Source organism: Delphinus delphis, chromosome 15, assembly GCF_949987515.2.
Source record: "Delphinus delphis chromosome 15, mDelDel1.2, whole genome shotgun sequence".
Lineage (NCBI taxonomy): Eukaryota > Metazoa > Chordata > Mammalia > Artiodactyla > Delphinidae > Delphinus > Delphinus delphis.
In genome coordinates this window covers 67,509,665-67,523,712 of record NC_082697.1, presented here as the reverse complement: position 1 = coordinate 67,523,712, position 14,048 = coordinate 67,509,665, and the positions used below count along the sequence as shown (strand labels likewise).

The following is a 14,048-nucleotide window of genomic DNA, read 5'->3' as shown; positions in this document are numbered from 1 at the left end:
CCTGACACATGTGAGCTGCCTCCTCAACCCCTGAGCTTTGGTGTCCTCCATGGTGAAAGGGAAATCAGGAAGAAAGTGCATTTCTTCACCCAACATTTATTGAGGAGCGCACTGCGTTGGGGACACTGAGGCTGGCGAGACAGCCCTACCCTCGAAGCTCACAGCGTGGGGGACACTACGGAGCAGCGTCACGGCAATCCTCGCTTTCCAAAGTGCGTCTCTGGCCTAGCTGCCTCCCTCCACCTCCAAGGCTCCCAGCCTGGTCCAGGCCGCCGGCATCTCCTGCCCCAGTTCCTGCTGGAGCCTCTGCCTCCCCGGTCCTGCTCTCTCAGTCTTCCTCCTGCACAGTGGTCAGGGTGAGTGTTCAAGTTGTGAATCAGCCCACGGCACGCCCCTACTAGAACCTTCCAGAAGCTCCTTGCTGCTCACAGAATAAAATGCAAACGCCCTACTGGGCTTTCTCCCTGCGTTGTTCATTATACTCCAGAGACACTCCAAGATGTTTCCAAATTCAAGGCCCGCTGCTCCTTGGGCCTGGGATGTTCTCTGAGCGTCCCCTGACCTCCCTACGCAAAGTCACTTCCCAGTTACTTGACCATTTCCACCTGCTTATTCCCCTGCGGGCATGCGCAGAAGCTGAACTCATCTCCTTTAACTGCTTGCTTATCAGCTGCCTCTTGCTTTAGACCATAATCCCAGGGAGGGCAGCTGTCTGTTTGCAGGGAGAAAGAAGTTAAAGGCTAGGAGCTCAGGCCCGGGAGCCAAGCCTGCCCGAATTTGAATTCTGGCTCTGCCACTTACTAGCTGGTGAGCCTGGGGGAAGTTACTTCACCTCTCCGTGTCTCGTTTCTCCACCTGTAACACTGGGGTAACCACAGCGCCCACCCAAAGGGACTGACGTGAGGGTTGGAAGCCAAGCACACTGAAATACTGAACAAATTCACCCCCCATCCTCAGAGCCTGGCACTCGGTAGACACTCAGTAAATATTTGTTGGATAAATTATAGTATGTGGTAAGAGTATCAACAGAGATAAGCCTGGAAGAGTGGGCGTCGGGGTAGGGAGTAGGTCAGGGAAGGTTTCGTGGAGGAGGTGAGGCCTGAGCTGAGACTTCAAGGGTGAGTAAGAGGTAGCCGAGCCTGGCGGGTGGGGAGGAGAAAGGGCAGCCCAGGCAGGGGGCACGACACACGCGAAGTCCCAGAGGGAAGAAACAGCTTTGGGCAGGCACTACAGAGTCTCTGTCCTGTGTGGGATCAGGGCTGTGGCCACAGGGAAGGAACGGAGCAGGGCAAGCCAGCTGCAGCCAGGCCCTGTTCTGGAAGGAGAGGCCCCACCCCAGGGGTGTGGGATACGGTGTGCCCAAGGAGCTGTCCTGGACATCTACAGCTCAGGAGCGGGTGGCTCCGGGCACGGCCAGATCCCCTCCTGTCCCGGGTTGCACTCTCAGTCTTGCCAACTATTTGCTTGTTGATAATGTTCTTTACCTGGAGAGGCTGCTCCCAGCACTGGCTACCTCCGGCTCCAGAGCTAGGCGCTTCCCTCCAAAAACCTTCCCTGGAACAGAGGCTAGGCGTATAGACAGAGACCAGCAAGCCTCCAGAAAAGACTGGGAAACAGAGCATCCTAGCAGGAAGCAGTATAACAACAGTGGTACTGTGTAGTAGGGTTTGGGGGAGGTCAGGAACTAGCTGGCCAATCCCTGAAGCAATAATAACAACAACAACACTTATAGATGCCTAGATCTTGGTTTCTAAATACCATTCTCCAATAAAAGGACTGGAGCTCCTCAGAGAAATGGCTGATTCTAGGACTGGGGCATCTTGTTGTGCCAGAAAGTAAGGAAGTACTTAAAAAATAAATAAAGGGATGGGAACACGTCAAAGAGACATAGGAGCCAACTGAAGGAGCTCTCAGTGGCCAAAGATAGAAAATTTTGAGTAAGAAAATAATAGTGTGGTATTGGATTACAACCCAAATATACATGAGTCCATATTGGTATAAATTAAGAGACTGAATAAATAAACAAATGGAGAAGACATAAATCTTCCTTACAGAAGAATTCCGAATAGTGTATGTTCCCCTCTCCAGGAGAAGTGGAGTTTAGTCCCTCTCCCCCTGCCGTCACCTCCACCCCCCAGAGTACAGACTGAACTTAGAGACGTGCTTCCACGATACAGAGCACAGGGGGGGCAAAGGGGTTACGTTAGAGTGGAGAAGCCCAGCACGCGGCACCTGCACCTCGGAAGGCCAACATCACGGGTGGTGTCGAGTGCCTAACATGTACCCCACACACCATGGGATGAGAAGCCCCTCACCTCTGTGGTCTTCTTCCCCCAAATCCATCTTATCTGTGTAACCCCAAATCAAAGCCTTTCTATAAGACACCCAACCAGTTCTCTGAAACTGTCACAATCATCCAGAACAAGGAAGTCTGAGAAAGTGTCACAGCCAGAATGGACAAAGGAGGCGTGACAACCGACAGCAACCGACAGGGGTCTCTCGGATGGAATCTTGAACAGGAAAAGGTCACCAGGAAAAACTGACAAAATCCAAATAAAGTGTTAGGTGTATTTAATAATGATGTGCCCATGTTGGTTTCTTAGTTTTGATAAATTACTATGGTGATGTAAGATGTTACCGAGAGGGGAAACTGGGTGAGGAGTACAAGGGAACTCTGTACTCTCTCTCTGAAACTTTTCTATAAATCTAAAGCTATTCCACAATAAAAAGTTTATCTTTAAAGTGCTCATATATAATTCTTAACACATGCTCGGCACTTTTCTAGGCACTTTTTTGTTTTTCTTGTCTCCTCTTCCTTTTTTTTTTTTAACATCTTTATTGGAGTATAATTGCTTCACATAAGCACTTTATCTATGTTAACTCATTTAATCCCCATGATAGCCCTATGAGGTCATTTCAGTATCCCCATTTTCCAGATGAGAAAATTGAGGCACAGAGAGGCTAAGTAGCGTGCCCCACAACACACAGAGCTGGCATTCAAATCTGGGTGCTTTGGTGTCAGGGTCCAAACGTGGCTCACATGTTCCTAAAACTGCAGCTGCTGCGTCTTGAGCATTTGCCACATACGAGCAGAGGAGGAAGGAGTCCAGAACAGAGTGAGGAAGCCGTTGTGTCTGGAGCGTGGCACTGTGAGGGCAGAGAGAGGCACGTGTCCTCAGCACGGAGTCTGAGGCTGATTCAGGAAGGTGGGTAACCAGCTGGCTGTGGGAGTGAGCAGAAGCGCAGAGATGGGTGGACTGGGGTTTCTGTGCCAAGTGTCTGGGTCACACCCTCCACTCAGACTGCCGAGTGCTGAAGAAACAGGCTTGGGAGGGGTGGGTGGGGAGGAAAGATGATCCTGATTTCTGATGAGGTGGTGAAGTGACACAAGGTGGGCCTGGCCCAGACTGCCACCTCTGACACTCACCAGCTGTGTGACCTCAGAGATGTTGCTTAACCTCTCTGGGCAGTGGTTGCATCATATAAAACGAGGGCTTGTTGCCAGGGTCAAATTGATTTTATACATGTAAAGTGCTAAGAATAGTGCTTGGCACATCAGAAGGGCACAATAAACGTTAGCATCATTATTGAAGAATGAGTTCCTTGTCAAATGTGGGTTTAATGAGAATAATACTGAGTCTTCACTACTGTCAGCCTGTCATGCATATTAACTCATTGAATATTCAAAATAACTCTGTAGAGTAGGCACTGTTATTATCTATTTTACGGAGGAGGAAATTGGAGGCATATAAAGGTTTAGAAATTTGGGACTTCTTCCCTGGTGGCGCAGTGGTTAAGAATCCCCCTGCCAATGCAGGGGACACGGGTTCAATCCCTGGTCTGGGAAGATCCCACACGCCATGGAGCCACTAAGCCTCTGTGCCACAGCTACTGAGCCTGTGCTCTAGAGCCCGCGAGCCATAACTACTGAGCCTGTGTGCCACAACTACTGAAGCCCGCGCGCCTGGAGCCTGTGCTCCGCAACAAGAGAAGCCACCACAATGAGAAGCCCGCACACCACAACGAAGAGGAGCCCCCGCTCGCCGCAACTAGAGAAAGCCTGCGTGCAGCAACGAAGACCCAACGCAGCCAAAAATAAATAAATTAAAAAAAAAAAAAAGTTAAGAAATTTGTTCAAGGCCACACAGCTCGTAAGACAGAGCAAGGATCTGAACCCAATAGTCTAACTGCAGAGTCCAGCCTTGAGCCACCCCTTCACTAGACTTACTCCCCAGCCCTAGCGACACCACAGAAGTTGTGTGGCCAGTACCGGGTGTTGCCTGCCCGTCAGCCATCTTCTCTTTGGGGGACCACCCTCAGTCCATGTGACCCAAATGTGACTCGTTTTGGAGGGCGCCATCTTGGCAACAAGCAGGTCATCCCCAGGTTGCCTCTGGCCCTGGATCAGGCCTGGAAACAGCTGGCTCAGTTTAGGGGCCGTGCTGTGCGCAGAACGCACGCCTTCGAGCACTGGGATCCTGCTCGATGGGAGATGCTCACGCTTCAAGCACCAGGGACCTGGCAGCAGATACCGGTGGATCCTAGTTGAACCCACTGTCCCAACTCACTTGCACTTCAGGACATATTCTGACTGCGCAGATGGGCCATATATTTGCAATTACAGTATTGCGTCTCTCTCTTTTAGCTGAGAGGGTAAAAGATGAACTTGTGGGCACAGCACTAGCCCATTGCGTACCAACAGCCTTCAGGCAGGGCTGCCAGGAATGGTTGGGCAGGTGTGCCCTGAACCAAGTGCCCTGGCCCAGAGAGAGGGTTGGAATCCAGCCTGTCACCAACCAGCCAGGAGGTGAACCATCAGCAGGGGGCCATCACGTAATTCTTCCACCTGTAGGACTGGCCTTTTCTGATTCTCACAACGGACCAAATGTGCAGTGGGCCTCCTCAGTGGGCCTGGATTCCGTGACACAGCCTACGAAATGCCTGCCTTTCGAGTGCCTGTGCGTTTTGGGGGGCAGAGGGTCCACGGCTGTCAGCAGATTCTCAACAGAGGTCCCTGAAGGTGTACGATTTGACTGAGTTGGGCTGAGGCCACGATCCCTAGGAGGGTGAAACCGGTAGCCTGTCCCTCATCCAAAGCGGCCAGACTCAGCACAGCGCTCCATTCTCCAGAGGCCTTAAGTGTGGGAATTTGAAGCCCCAGGCCAGGAAGACGCCAGCACCTCTGGGAAACAGGACTGGCTGAAGCCCGGGGCGGGACCCAGATGGTGTGGTCCCCCTCACCCAGACGCCTGGCCAGGAAGCCAGGAGGGGGCGCTGGGGCTTCAGCAGCTCTGTCTGTACCCAGCCCCTTCCTTCCCCCGTGACCGGCCAGCCGACCTGCAGCCCCTCTGCCGGCTGCCCCAATTCGGGGACAGAGCTTGGCTCTCAGGCCCAGGGTCTGGATGGTCAGAAGCTGGGGAGGGGAAGGAGGGGGAGATCTGTGGGCTATTTGTAAGAGGACACAGGCTTTTAGGATTGACCCTGCCCTCATTCTGCCATCTTTTCAACATTGGGGGTTGTTTGGGAAAAAGGTGTTTACAGTGAAGACTTCCAGGGCCCTAAGTGCTGACATGAGCCGCTTCATTTCCTTTTTTTTTTTCCTAAAAAAAAATTTTTTTTTGGAAGTTATCTGCATAATGTACTTTTGTCACTATGAATTCCTTTCATATTTTTTTTAACATTTTGGAGTATAATTGCTTTACAATGGTGTGTTAGTTTCTGCTTTAAAGTGAATCAGCTATACGTATACATATGTTCCCATACCTCTTCCCTCTTGCGTCTCCCTCCCTCCCACCCTCCCTATCCCACCCCTCTAGGTGGTCACAAAGCACCGAGCTGATCTCCCTGTGCCATGCGGCTGCTTCCCACTAGCTATCTATTTTACGTTTGGTAGTGTATATATGTTCATGCCACTCTCTCACTTTGTCACAGCTTAAAGACACAGATCTACTAGAGAATGGACTTGAGGATATGGGGAGGGGGAAGGGTAAAAAATTTTTTTGTTTTTTGGCCACACAGCATGTGGGATCTTAGTTCCCTGACCAGGGATCGAACGCCGCACCCCCTGCCATGGAAGCACGGAGTGTCAACCACTGGACTGCCAGGGAAGTCCCCCCTTTCATTTACTCTTCACAGCAACTCTAGGAAGTGGCTATGGTTACTGTTCCTGTCTTAGGATGAGAAAACCGAGGGCAGTAGATGCTGGGGTACCTGCACAGATCCCCAGCTGCGGGGTATTGGAGGCTAACAGCTCACAGCCGCCCCTTCTCCCGCCACCTTGCCTGGGAAATTAGGAGACCCCGGCCCATCCTCCTGGGGGTGGCACAGAGCCAGTGAGTAACTGATGGGGGCACGTACAAGGGGCTGCTCCCACGCCCCCGCCCCCGCCCTCCGCTTAAGGGAGGTCAACTCTGTGGTGCGGTTTACGCTCCCCGTGGATCAGGTCAGGCCTAGACGTCACCTGTGGCCACAGCCTCCCTTAGCTCAGTCCTCTTTCCTGCAGACTTTCCCTAAAGCGATTCCCTCAGTACGTGATGGGGCCTTCAGCACATCCCTGTCTCAGGCTCTGCCCCCAGAAAACCAAAGACACCTGGGCACAGAAAACTGTGGTGCGGGCTGAGTGGCCAAGCAGGGGTGTGGACCGGGATGTGGACCCTGGCCGCAGGGGGCCCGGCGGCTCCTACCTGTAGGTGCAGGCCTCTGCCCCGAAGAGGCAGGCCAGGATCAGCTGCTCGGCGGAGTAGCCCATGGCCACCAGCTCCTGGTTTGGAACCTGTGCGAAGATGTTGGTGGCCTGCAGGGCGTACCACTCCGTCACTGCCTGGGTGGCGCTGCTGAAGTTCCGGAAATTGCACGTGGTCCCATTGTGGCTGCACTGCGGGGGCAAGAGAGGTTCCTGTGGGCGGGGGCTGCTGCCAGGCCTCTGCCCTGAGGGCCAGGGTGGCGAGTGCGCTGCCAGCTGCCCTTCCTCAGGGGGCGCCTGGGTGCGGGGGCTGCCCATGGCTGGGCCGGGGGGAGTGTGTTTGCACGCACGGTCACAAGGCTCAGGCTGTCCCCTCACACACAGCTCTGCAGTCACAAGGACTCACAGGCAGCACCTGCCACCCCCATATAACATAGCCTCAGGCACAAGGGAACGCACACACGCACACACGCATACACAGACCCCGCTTTCCGACACCTGCAGTCACATGATGTCCTGGGGTCACAACTCCACACACACGTCCATGTACCTTGATTTACGCAAGCGGCACCACATTCATGCTCACGTGGGCACATCTACAGCACACACTCGGACCCTCCACTCCCCTGAATCCCTTCCCAGCCCCCTCCCCAGACATCCAGAGGCAGCTCCCTGGAGGCTGTGTGGAACATGAAGGACCCAAGACTCCAGGTCTGCCCACCCCTCGGCTGGGAGAAGGACCCGGGCCTCATCAGTTTGAGCCGACAGAGGGGCGCAGGCCCCTCCACCATGAAGCCCAGGTCCCCTGTAGACACAGGACAGGCTAGGCCCTGACACTCCAGCCTTGGCCACTCTGCCTCTATTGGTCCTCCTGGTGGGAACCAAGGAGGCCTGAGGGAGAAGCTTCTCCTTAGTTCTGAGACAGCCCTCTCCAGGCCGGCATGGGGCGCTGTCCTCATGCCAGTTCCTGGAGGTCCTCATCTCACCTCAGGGAGATGATACTACTTAAGAGTCACTCTCGGGACTTCCCTGGTGGTGCCGTGGTTAAGAATCTGCCTGCTAATGCAGGGGACACGGGTTTGAGCCCCAGTCCGGGAAGATCCCACATGCCACGGAGCAACTAAGCCCGTGCGTCACAACTACTGAGCCTGAGCTCTAGAGCCTACGAGCCACAATTACTGAGCCCACGTGCCACAACTACTGAAGCCCGCGCACCTAGAGCCCGAGCTCCGCAACAAGAGAAGCCACGGCAATGAGAAGCCTGCGCACCGCAACGAAGAGTAGCCCCCACTCGTTGCAACTAGAAGAAAGTCCGCATGCAGCAACAAAGACCCAATGCAGCCAAAAATAAATAAATAAATAAATAAATAAATAAATAAATATATATATATATATATATATATATATATATATATATATATAAAAAAGGCTCACTCTGTCCTGGGCTCTGTTCTCAGGACTTTTTTTTTTGGGCCACACCCCATACCTTGCAGGATCTTAGTTCCCTGACCACGGATGGAACCTGGGTCCCCTGCAAGGGAAGCTCAGAGTCCTAACCACTGGACTGCCAGGGAATTCCCAACTCAGGGCTTTAGTTCTATTATCTCATCAATTCTCACAGCAGCCCTGCCCCATCATCATGAAGACACTGAGGTCCCCAGCCCACTTGCACACCCACACAACATGCACTCACACACACACGTGGGGCCTGACCCTGAGAGCTGGTGCAGCCACCAGGACCACGCCTACTTTACAGGTGAGGAAATGGACACAGGAAGCCTGCTAACTGCACCAAACAGTAGTAGGGCGTTGGGTCAGAGCGGGCACTGGGGCTCTGGAGCCTCGTGCTGTTTGCTGGTTTGTATGGGGGGGGGGCTGGGTTGTGGAAGTCCTGACCACGTGGGGGGCACGGGAGGCAGTGACATCCTTCTGGGGAGTGTCTAGCCCCAGCCTGGGTCCCCAAACAAGGCTGATCATCAGAATCACCATGGAGCCTATTAACAAGACAGATTCCTGGGTCTGGGCCCAGAACTGCCCATTCAGATTCTCCAGGAATGGGGCCCAGGCATCTGAGCAGTTACAGAGCTCCCAGGGGATCCCGGGGCACAGACAGGGAACCTTCTTCCTACTGCTGGCTTGCGGGCATCCCAGCATCCCAGTTATGCTTTGGCAATGACTGTACTGCATAGCTGTGGTTTTTCACCTGTCCGATATTTATGCCTCTGTCTTTTGATAATAAGACTTAATTCCTCGTTGCTGCTGCTGTTGGCTGAGAAACATCTTTTTGTTCACAGAAAACAAGATTATGTTCTTACCAAAAAAGATGAAACCAGCTGGGTTACTTTCAAAAGACAACCAAGTGAGCACTGCAGACTAATGAGTAGGATCAATAAGAACGTGATTTTGGCACTTTTAATGTTGACAAGTTCTGCATTTCTGCTGTTTCAGTTGTACTACTACAAGCACTATTTATCAGCAAAGCCTTTGAATGCTCTTCTGTCAAAAATAACAGCCGTGGCGTCAAGATGGCAGAGGAGTAAGATGTGGAGATCACCTTCCTCCCCACAAATACATCAAAAATACATCTACATGTGAAACAGCTCCTATAGAACACCTACTGAACGCTGGCAGAAGACCTCAGATTTCCCAAAAGCTTTGCTTTTACCATTCGTCCTAGGGTTCTATCTGTCCGTTTTGTTGTTGTTTTTAGTATAGTTTTTAGTGCTTGTTATCATTGGTGGATTTGTTTTTTGGTTTGGTTGCTCTCTTCTTTCTTTTATTTATTACTTTTTTATTTTTAATAATATTTTTTTTATTTTAATAACTTTCTTTTCTTTTTCTTTCTTTTTTTTCTCCCTTTTCTTCTGAGCCATGTGGCTGACAGGGTCTTGGTGCTCCAGCTGGGTGTCAGGGCTGATCCTCTGAAGTGGCAGAGCCGGATTCGGGACATTGGTCCACTAGAGACCTCCTGGCTCCATGTAATGTCAACTGACGAAAGCTCTCTCAGAGATCTCCATCTCAAGCTAAGACCCAGCTCCACTCAACGACCAGCAAGCTTAAGTGTTGGACACCCTATGCCAAGCAACTAGCAAGACAGGGACACAACCCCACCCATTAGCAGAGAGGCTGCCTAAAATCATAATAAGACCACAGACACCCCAAAACACACCACCGGACGCGGTCCTGCCCATCATAAAGACAAGATCCAGCCTCATCCACTAGAACACAGGCACCAGTCCCTTCCACCAGAAGCCTACACAATGCACTGAACCAACCTTACCCACTGGGGGCAGACACCAAAAGCAACGGGAACTACGAACCTGAAGCCTGAAAAAAGGAGATCCCAAACACAGCAAGTTAAGAAAATTGAGAAGACAGAAAAATACACAGCAGATGAAGGAGCAAGGTAAAAACCCACCAGACCTAACAAATGAAGAAGAAATAGGCAGTCTACCTGAAAAAGAATTCAGAGGAATAATAGTAAAGATGATCCAAAATCTTGGAAATAGAATGGAGAAAATACAAGAAACATTTAACAAGGACCTAGAAGAACTAAAGAGCAAACAAACAATGATGAACAACACAATAAATGAAATTAAAAATTCTCTAGAAGGAAACAATAGCAGAATAACTGAGGTAGAAGAACAGATAAGTGACCTGGAAGATAAAATAGTGGAAATAACTACCGCAGAGCAGAATAAAGAAAAAAGGATGAAAAAAATTGAGGACAGTCTCAGAGACCTCTGGGACAACATTAAACACATCAACATTTGAATTTTAGGGGTCCCAGAAGAAGAAGAGTAAAAAAAAAAAAAGGGACGGAGAAAATATTTGAAGAGATGATAGTTGAAAACTTCCCTAATATGGGAAAGGAAATAGTCAATCAAGTCCAGGAAGCACAGACAGTCCCATATAGGATAAATCCAAGGAGGAACATGCCAAGACACATATAAATCAAACTATCAAATATTAAATACAGGGACTTCCCTGGTGGTGCAGTGGTTAAGAATCCACCTGCCACTGTAGGGTTTGAGCCCTGGTCTGGGAAGATCCCACATGCCACGGAGCAACTAAGCCCATGCGCCACAGCTACTGCAACTACTGAAGCCCACGCGCCTAGAGCCTGTGCTCTGCAACAAGAGAAGCCACCGTAATAAGAAGCCTGTGCACTGTGACGAAGAGTAGCCCCTGCACACCACAACTAGAGAAAGCCTGCGCGCAGCAACAAAGACCAAACACAGCCAAAAATAAATAAATAAAATAATGTAAATTAATTAAAAAAAATTAGATACAAAGAAAAATATTAAAAGCAGCAAGGGAAAAGCAACAAATAACATACAAGGGAAATCCCCATAAAGTTAACAGCTGATATTTCAGCAGAAACTCTGCAAGCCACAAGGGAGCGGCAGGACATATTTAAAGTGATGAAAGAGAAAAACCTACAACCAAGATTACTCTACCCAGAAAGGATCTCATTCAGATTCAACGGAGAAATTAAAACTTTCACAGACAAGCAAAGGCTAAGAGAATTCAGCACCACCAAACCAGCTTACAACAAATGCTAAAGGAACTTCTCTAGGCAGGAAACACAAGAGAAGGAAAAGACCTACAATAACAAACCCAAAACAATTAAGAAAATGGTAATAGGAACACACATATCGATAACTACCTTAAATGTAAATGGATTAAATGCTACAACCAAAAGACACACTGGCTGAATGGATACAAAAGCAAGACCTGTATATATGCTATCTACAAGAGACCCATTTCAGACCTAGGTACACATACAGACTAAAAATGAGGGGATGGAAAAAGATATTCCATGCAAATGGAAATCAAAAGAAAGCCGGAGTAGCAATTCTCATATCCGACAAAACAGACTTTAAAATAAAGACTATTACATGAGACAAAGAAGGACACTACATAATGATCAAGGGATCAATCCAAGACGAAGATATAACAATTGTAAATATTTATGCACCCAACACAGGAGCACCTCAATACATAAGGCAAATGCTAACAGCCATAAAAGGGGAAATCGACAGTAACACAATCATAGTAGGGGACTTTAACACCCCACTTTCACCAATGGACAGATCATCCAAAATGAAAATAAATAAGGAAGCACAAGCTTTAAATGATACATTAAACAAGATGGACTTAATTGATATTTATAGGACATTCCATCCCAACAACAGAATACACTTTCTTCTCAAGTGCTCATGGAACATTCTCCAGGATAGATCACATCTTAGGTCACAAATCAAGCCTTGGTAAATTTAAGAAAATTGAAAACATATCAAGTATCTTTTCCGACCACAACGCTATGAGACTAGATATCAATTACAGGAAAAAATCTGTGAAAAATACAAACACATGGAGGCTAAACAATACACTACTAAATAACCAAAAGATCACTGAAGAAATCAAAGAGGAAATAAAAAAATACCTAGAAACAAATGACAATGAAAACACAATGACCCAAAACCTATGGGATGCAGCAAAAGCACTTCTAAGAGGGAAGTTTATAGCAATACAATCCTACCTCAAGAAACAAGAAACATCTCAAATAAACAACCTAAGCCTTCACCTAAAGCAATCAGAGAAAGAAGAACAAAAAACCCTCAAAGTTAGCAGAAGAAAAGATATCATAAAAATCAGATCAGAAATAAATGAAAAAGAAATGAAGGAAACAATAGCTAAGATCAATAAAACTAAAAGCTTGTTCTTTGAGAAGATGAACAAAATTGATAAACCACTAGCCAGACTCATCAAGGAAAAAAGGGAGGAGACTCAAATCAATAGAATTAGAAATGAAAAAGGAGAAGTAACAGCTGACACTAGAGAAATACAAAGGATCATGAGAGATTACTACAAGCAACTATATGCCAATAAAATGGACAACATAGAAGAAATGGACAAATTCTTAGAAAAGCACAACCTCCTGAAACTGAACCAGAAAGAAATAGAAAATATAAACAGACCAATCACAAGCACTGAAACTGAAACTGTGATTAAAAATCTTCCAACAAACAAAAGCCCAGGACCAGATGGCTTCATAGGTGAATTCTATCAAACATTTAGAGAAGAGCTAACACCTATCCTTCTCAAACTCTTCCAAAATATAGCAGAGGGAGGAACACTCCCAAACTCATTCTACAAGGCCACCATCACCCTGATACCAAAACCAAAGATGTCACAAAAAAAGAAAACTACAGACCAATATCACTGATGAACATAGATGCAAAAATCCTCAACCAAAAAGAAAAAAAAAAAATCCTCAACAAAATGCTAGCAAACAGAATCCAACAGCACATTAAAAGGATCATACACCATGATCAAGTGGGCTTTATCCCAGGAATGCAAGAATTCTTCAATATATGCAAATCAATCAATGTGATAAACCATATTAACAAGTTGAAGGAGAAAAACCATATGATCATCTCAATAGATGCAGAAAAAGCTTTTGACAAAATTCAACACCATTTATGATAAAAACTCTCCAGAAAGTAGGCACAGAGGGAAATTACCTCAACATAATAAAGGTCATATATGACAAACCCACTGCCAACATTGTTCTCAATGGTGAAAAACTGAAACCATTTCCACTAAGATCAGGAACAAGACAAGGTTGCCCACTCTCACCACTAGTATTCAACATAGTTTTGGAAGTGTTAGCCACAGCAATCAGAGAAGAAAAAGAAATAAAAGGAATACAAATCAGAAAAGAAGAAGTAAAAGTGTCAGTGTTTGCTGATGACATGATACTATACATAGAGAATCCCAAAGATGCTACCAGAAAACTACTAGAGCTAATCAATGAATATGGTAAACTGGCAGGATATAAAATTAATGCACAGAAATCTCTTGCATTCCTATACACTAATGATGAAAAATCTGAAAGAGAAATTAAGGAAACACTCCTATTTACCATTGCAACAAAAAAGAATAAAATACCTAGGAATGTTTTACCTAAGGAGACAGAAGACCTGTATGCAGAAAACTATAAGACACTGATGAAAGCAATTAAAGATGTGATACAAACAGATGAAGAGATATACCATGTTCTTGGATTGGAAGAATCAACATTGCGAAAATGACTATACTACCCAAAGCAATCTACAGATTAAGTGCAATCCCTATCAAACTACCAATGGCATTTTTCACAGAACTAGAACAAAAAATTTCACAATTTGTACAAAAACACAAAAGACCCCAAATAGCCAAAGCAATCCTGAGAAAGAAAAACGGCACTGGAGGAATCAGGCTCCCTGGCTTCAGACTATACTACAAAGCTACAGTAATCAGGACAGTTTGGTACTGGCACAAAAACAGAAATATAGATCAATGGAACAGGATAGAAAGC

General features: G+C 47.6%; 1 protein-coding gene across 1 annotated transcript in view; it reads right to left on the bottom strand.

Annotated features, from left to right (window-relative positions):
* SCNN1B (sodium channel epithelial 1 subunit beta) overlaps positions 1-14,048 on the bottom strand; it is a 77,211-nt gene that overhangs the window by 12,450 nt on the left and 50,713 nt on the right. The window contains exon 4 of the mRNA XM_060031896.1: positions 6,684-6,874. Within this exon, the coding sequence (XP_059887879.1) occupies positions 6,684-6,874 (191 nt within the window). The remainder of the gene's footprint in view (positions 1-6,683; positions 6,875-14,048) is intronic.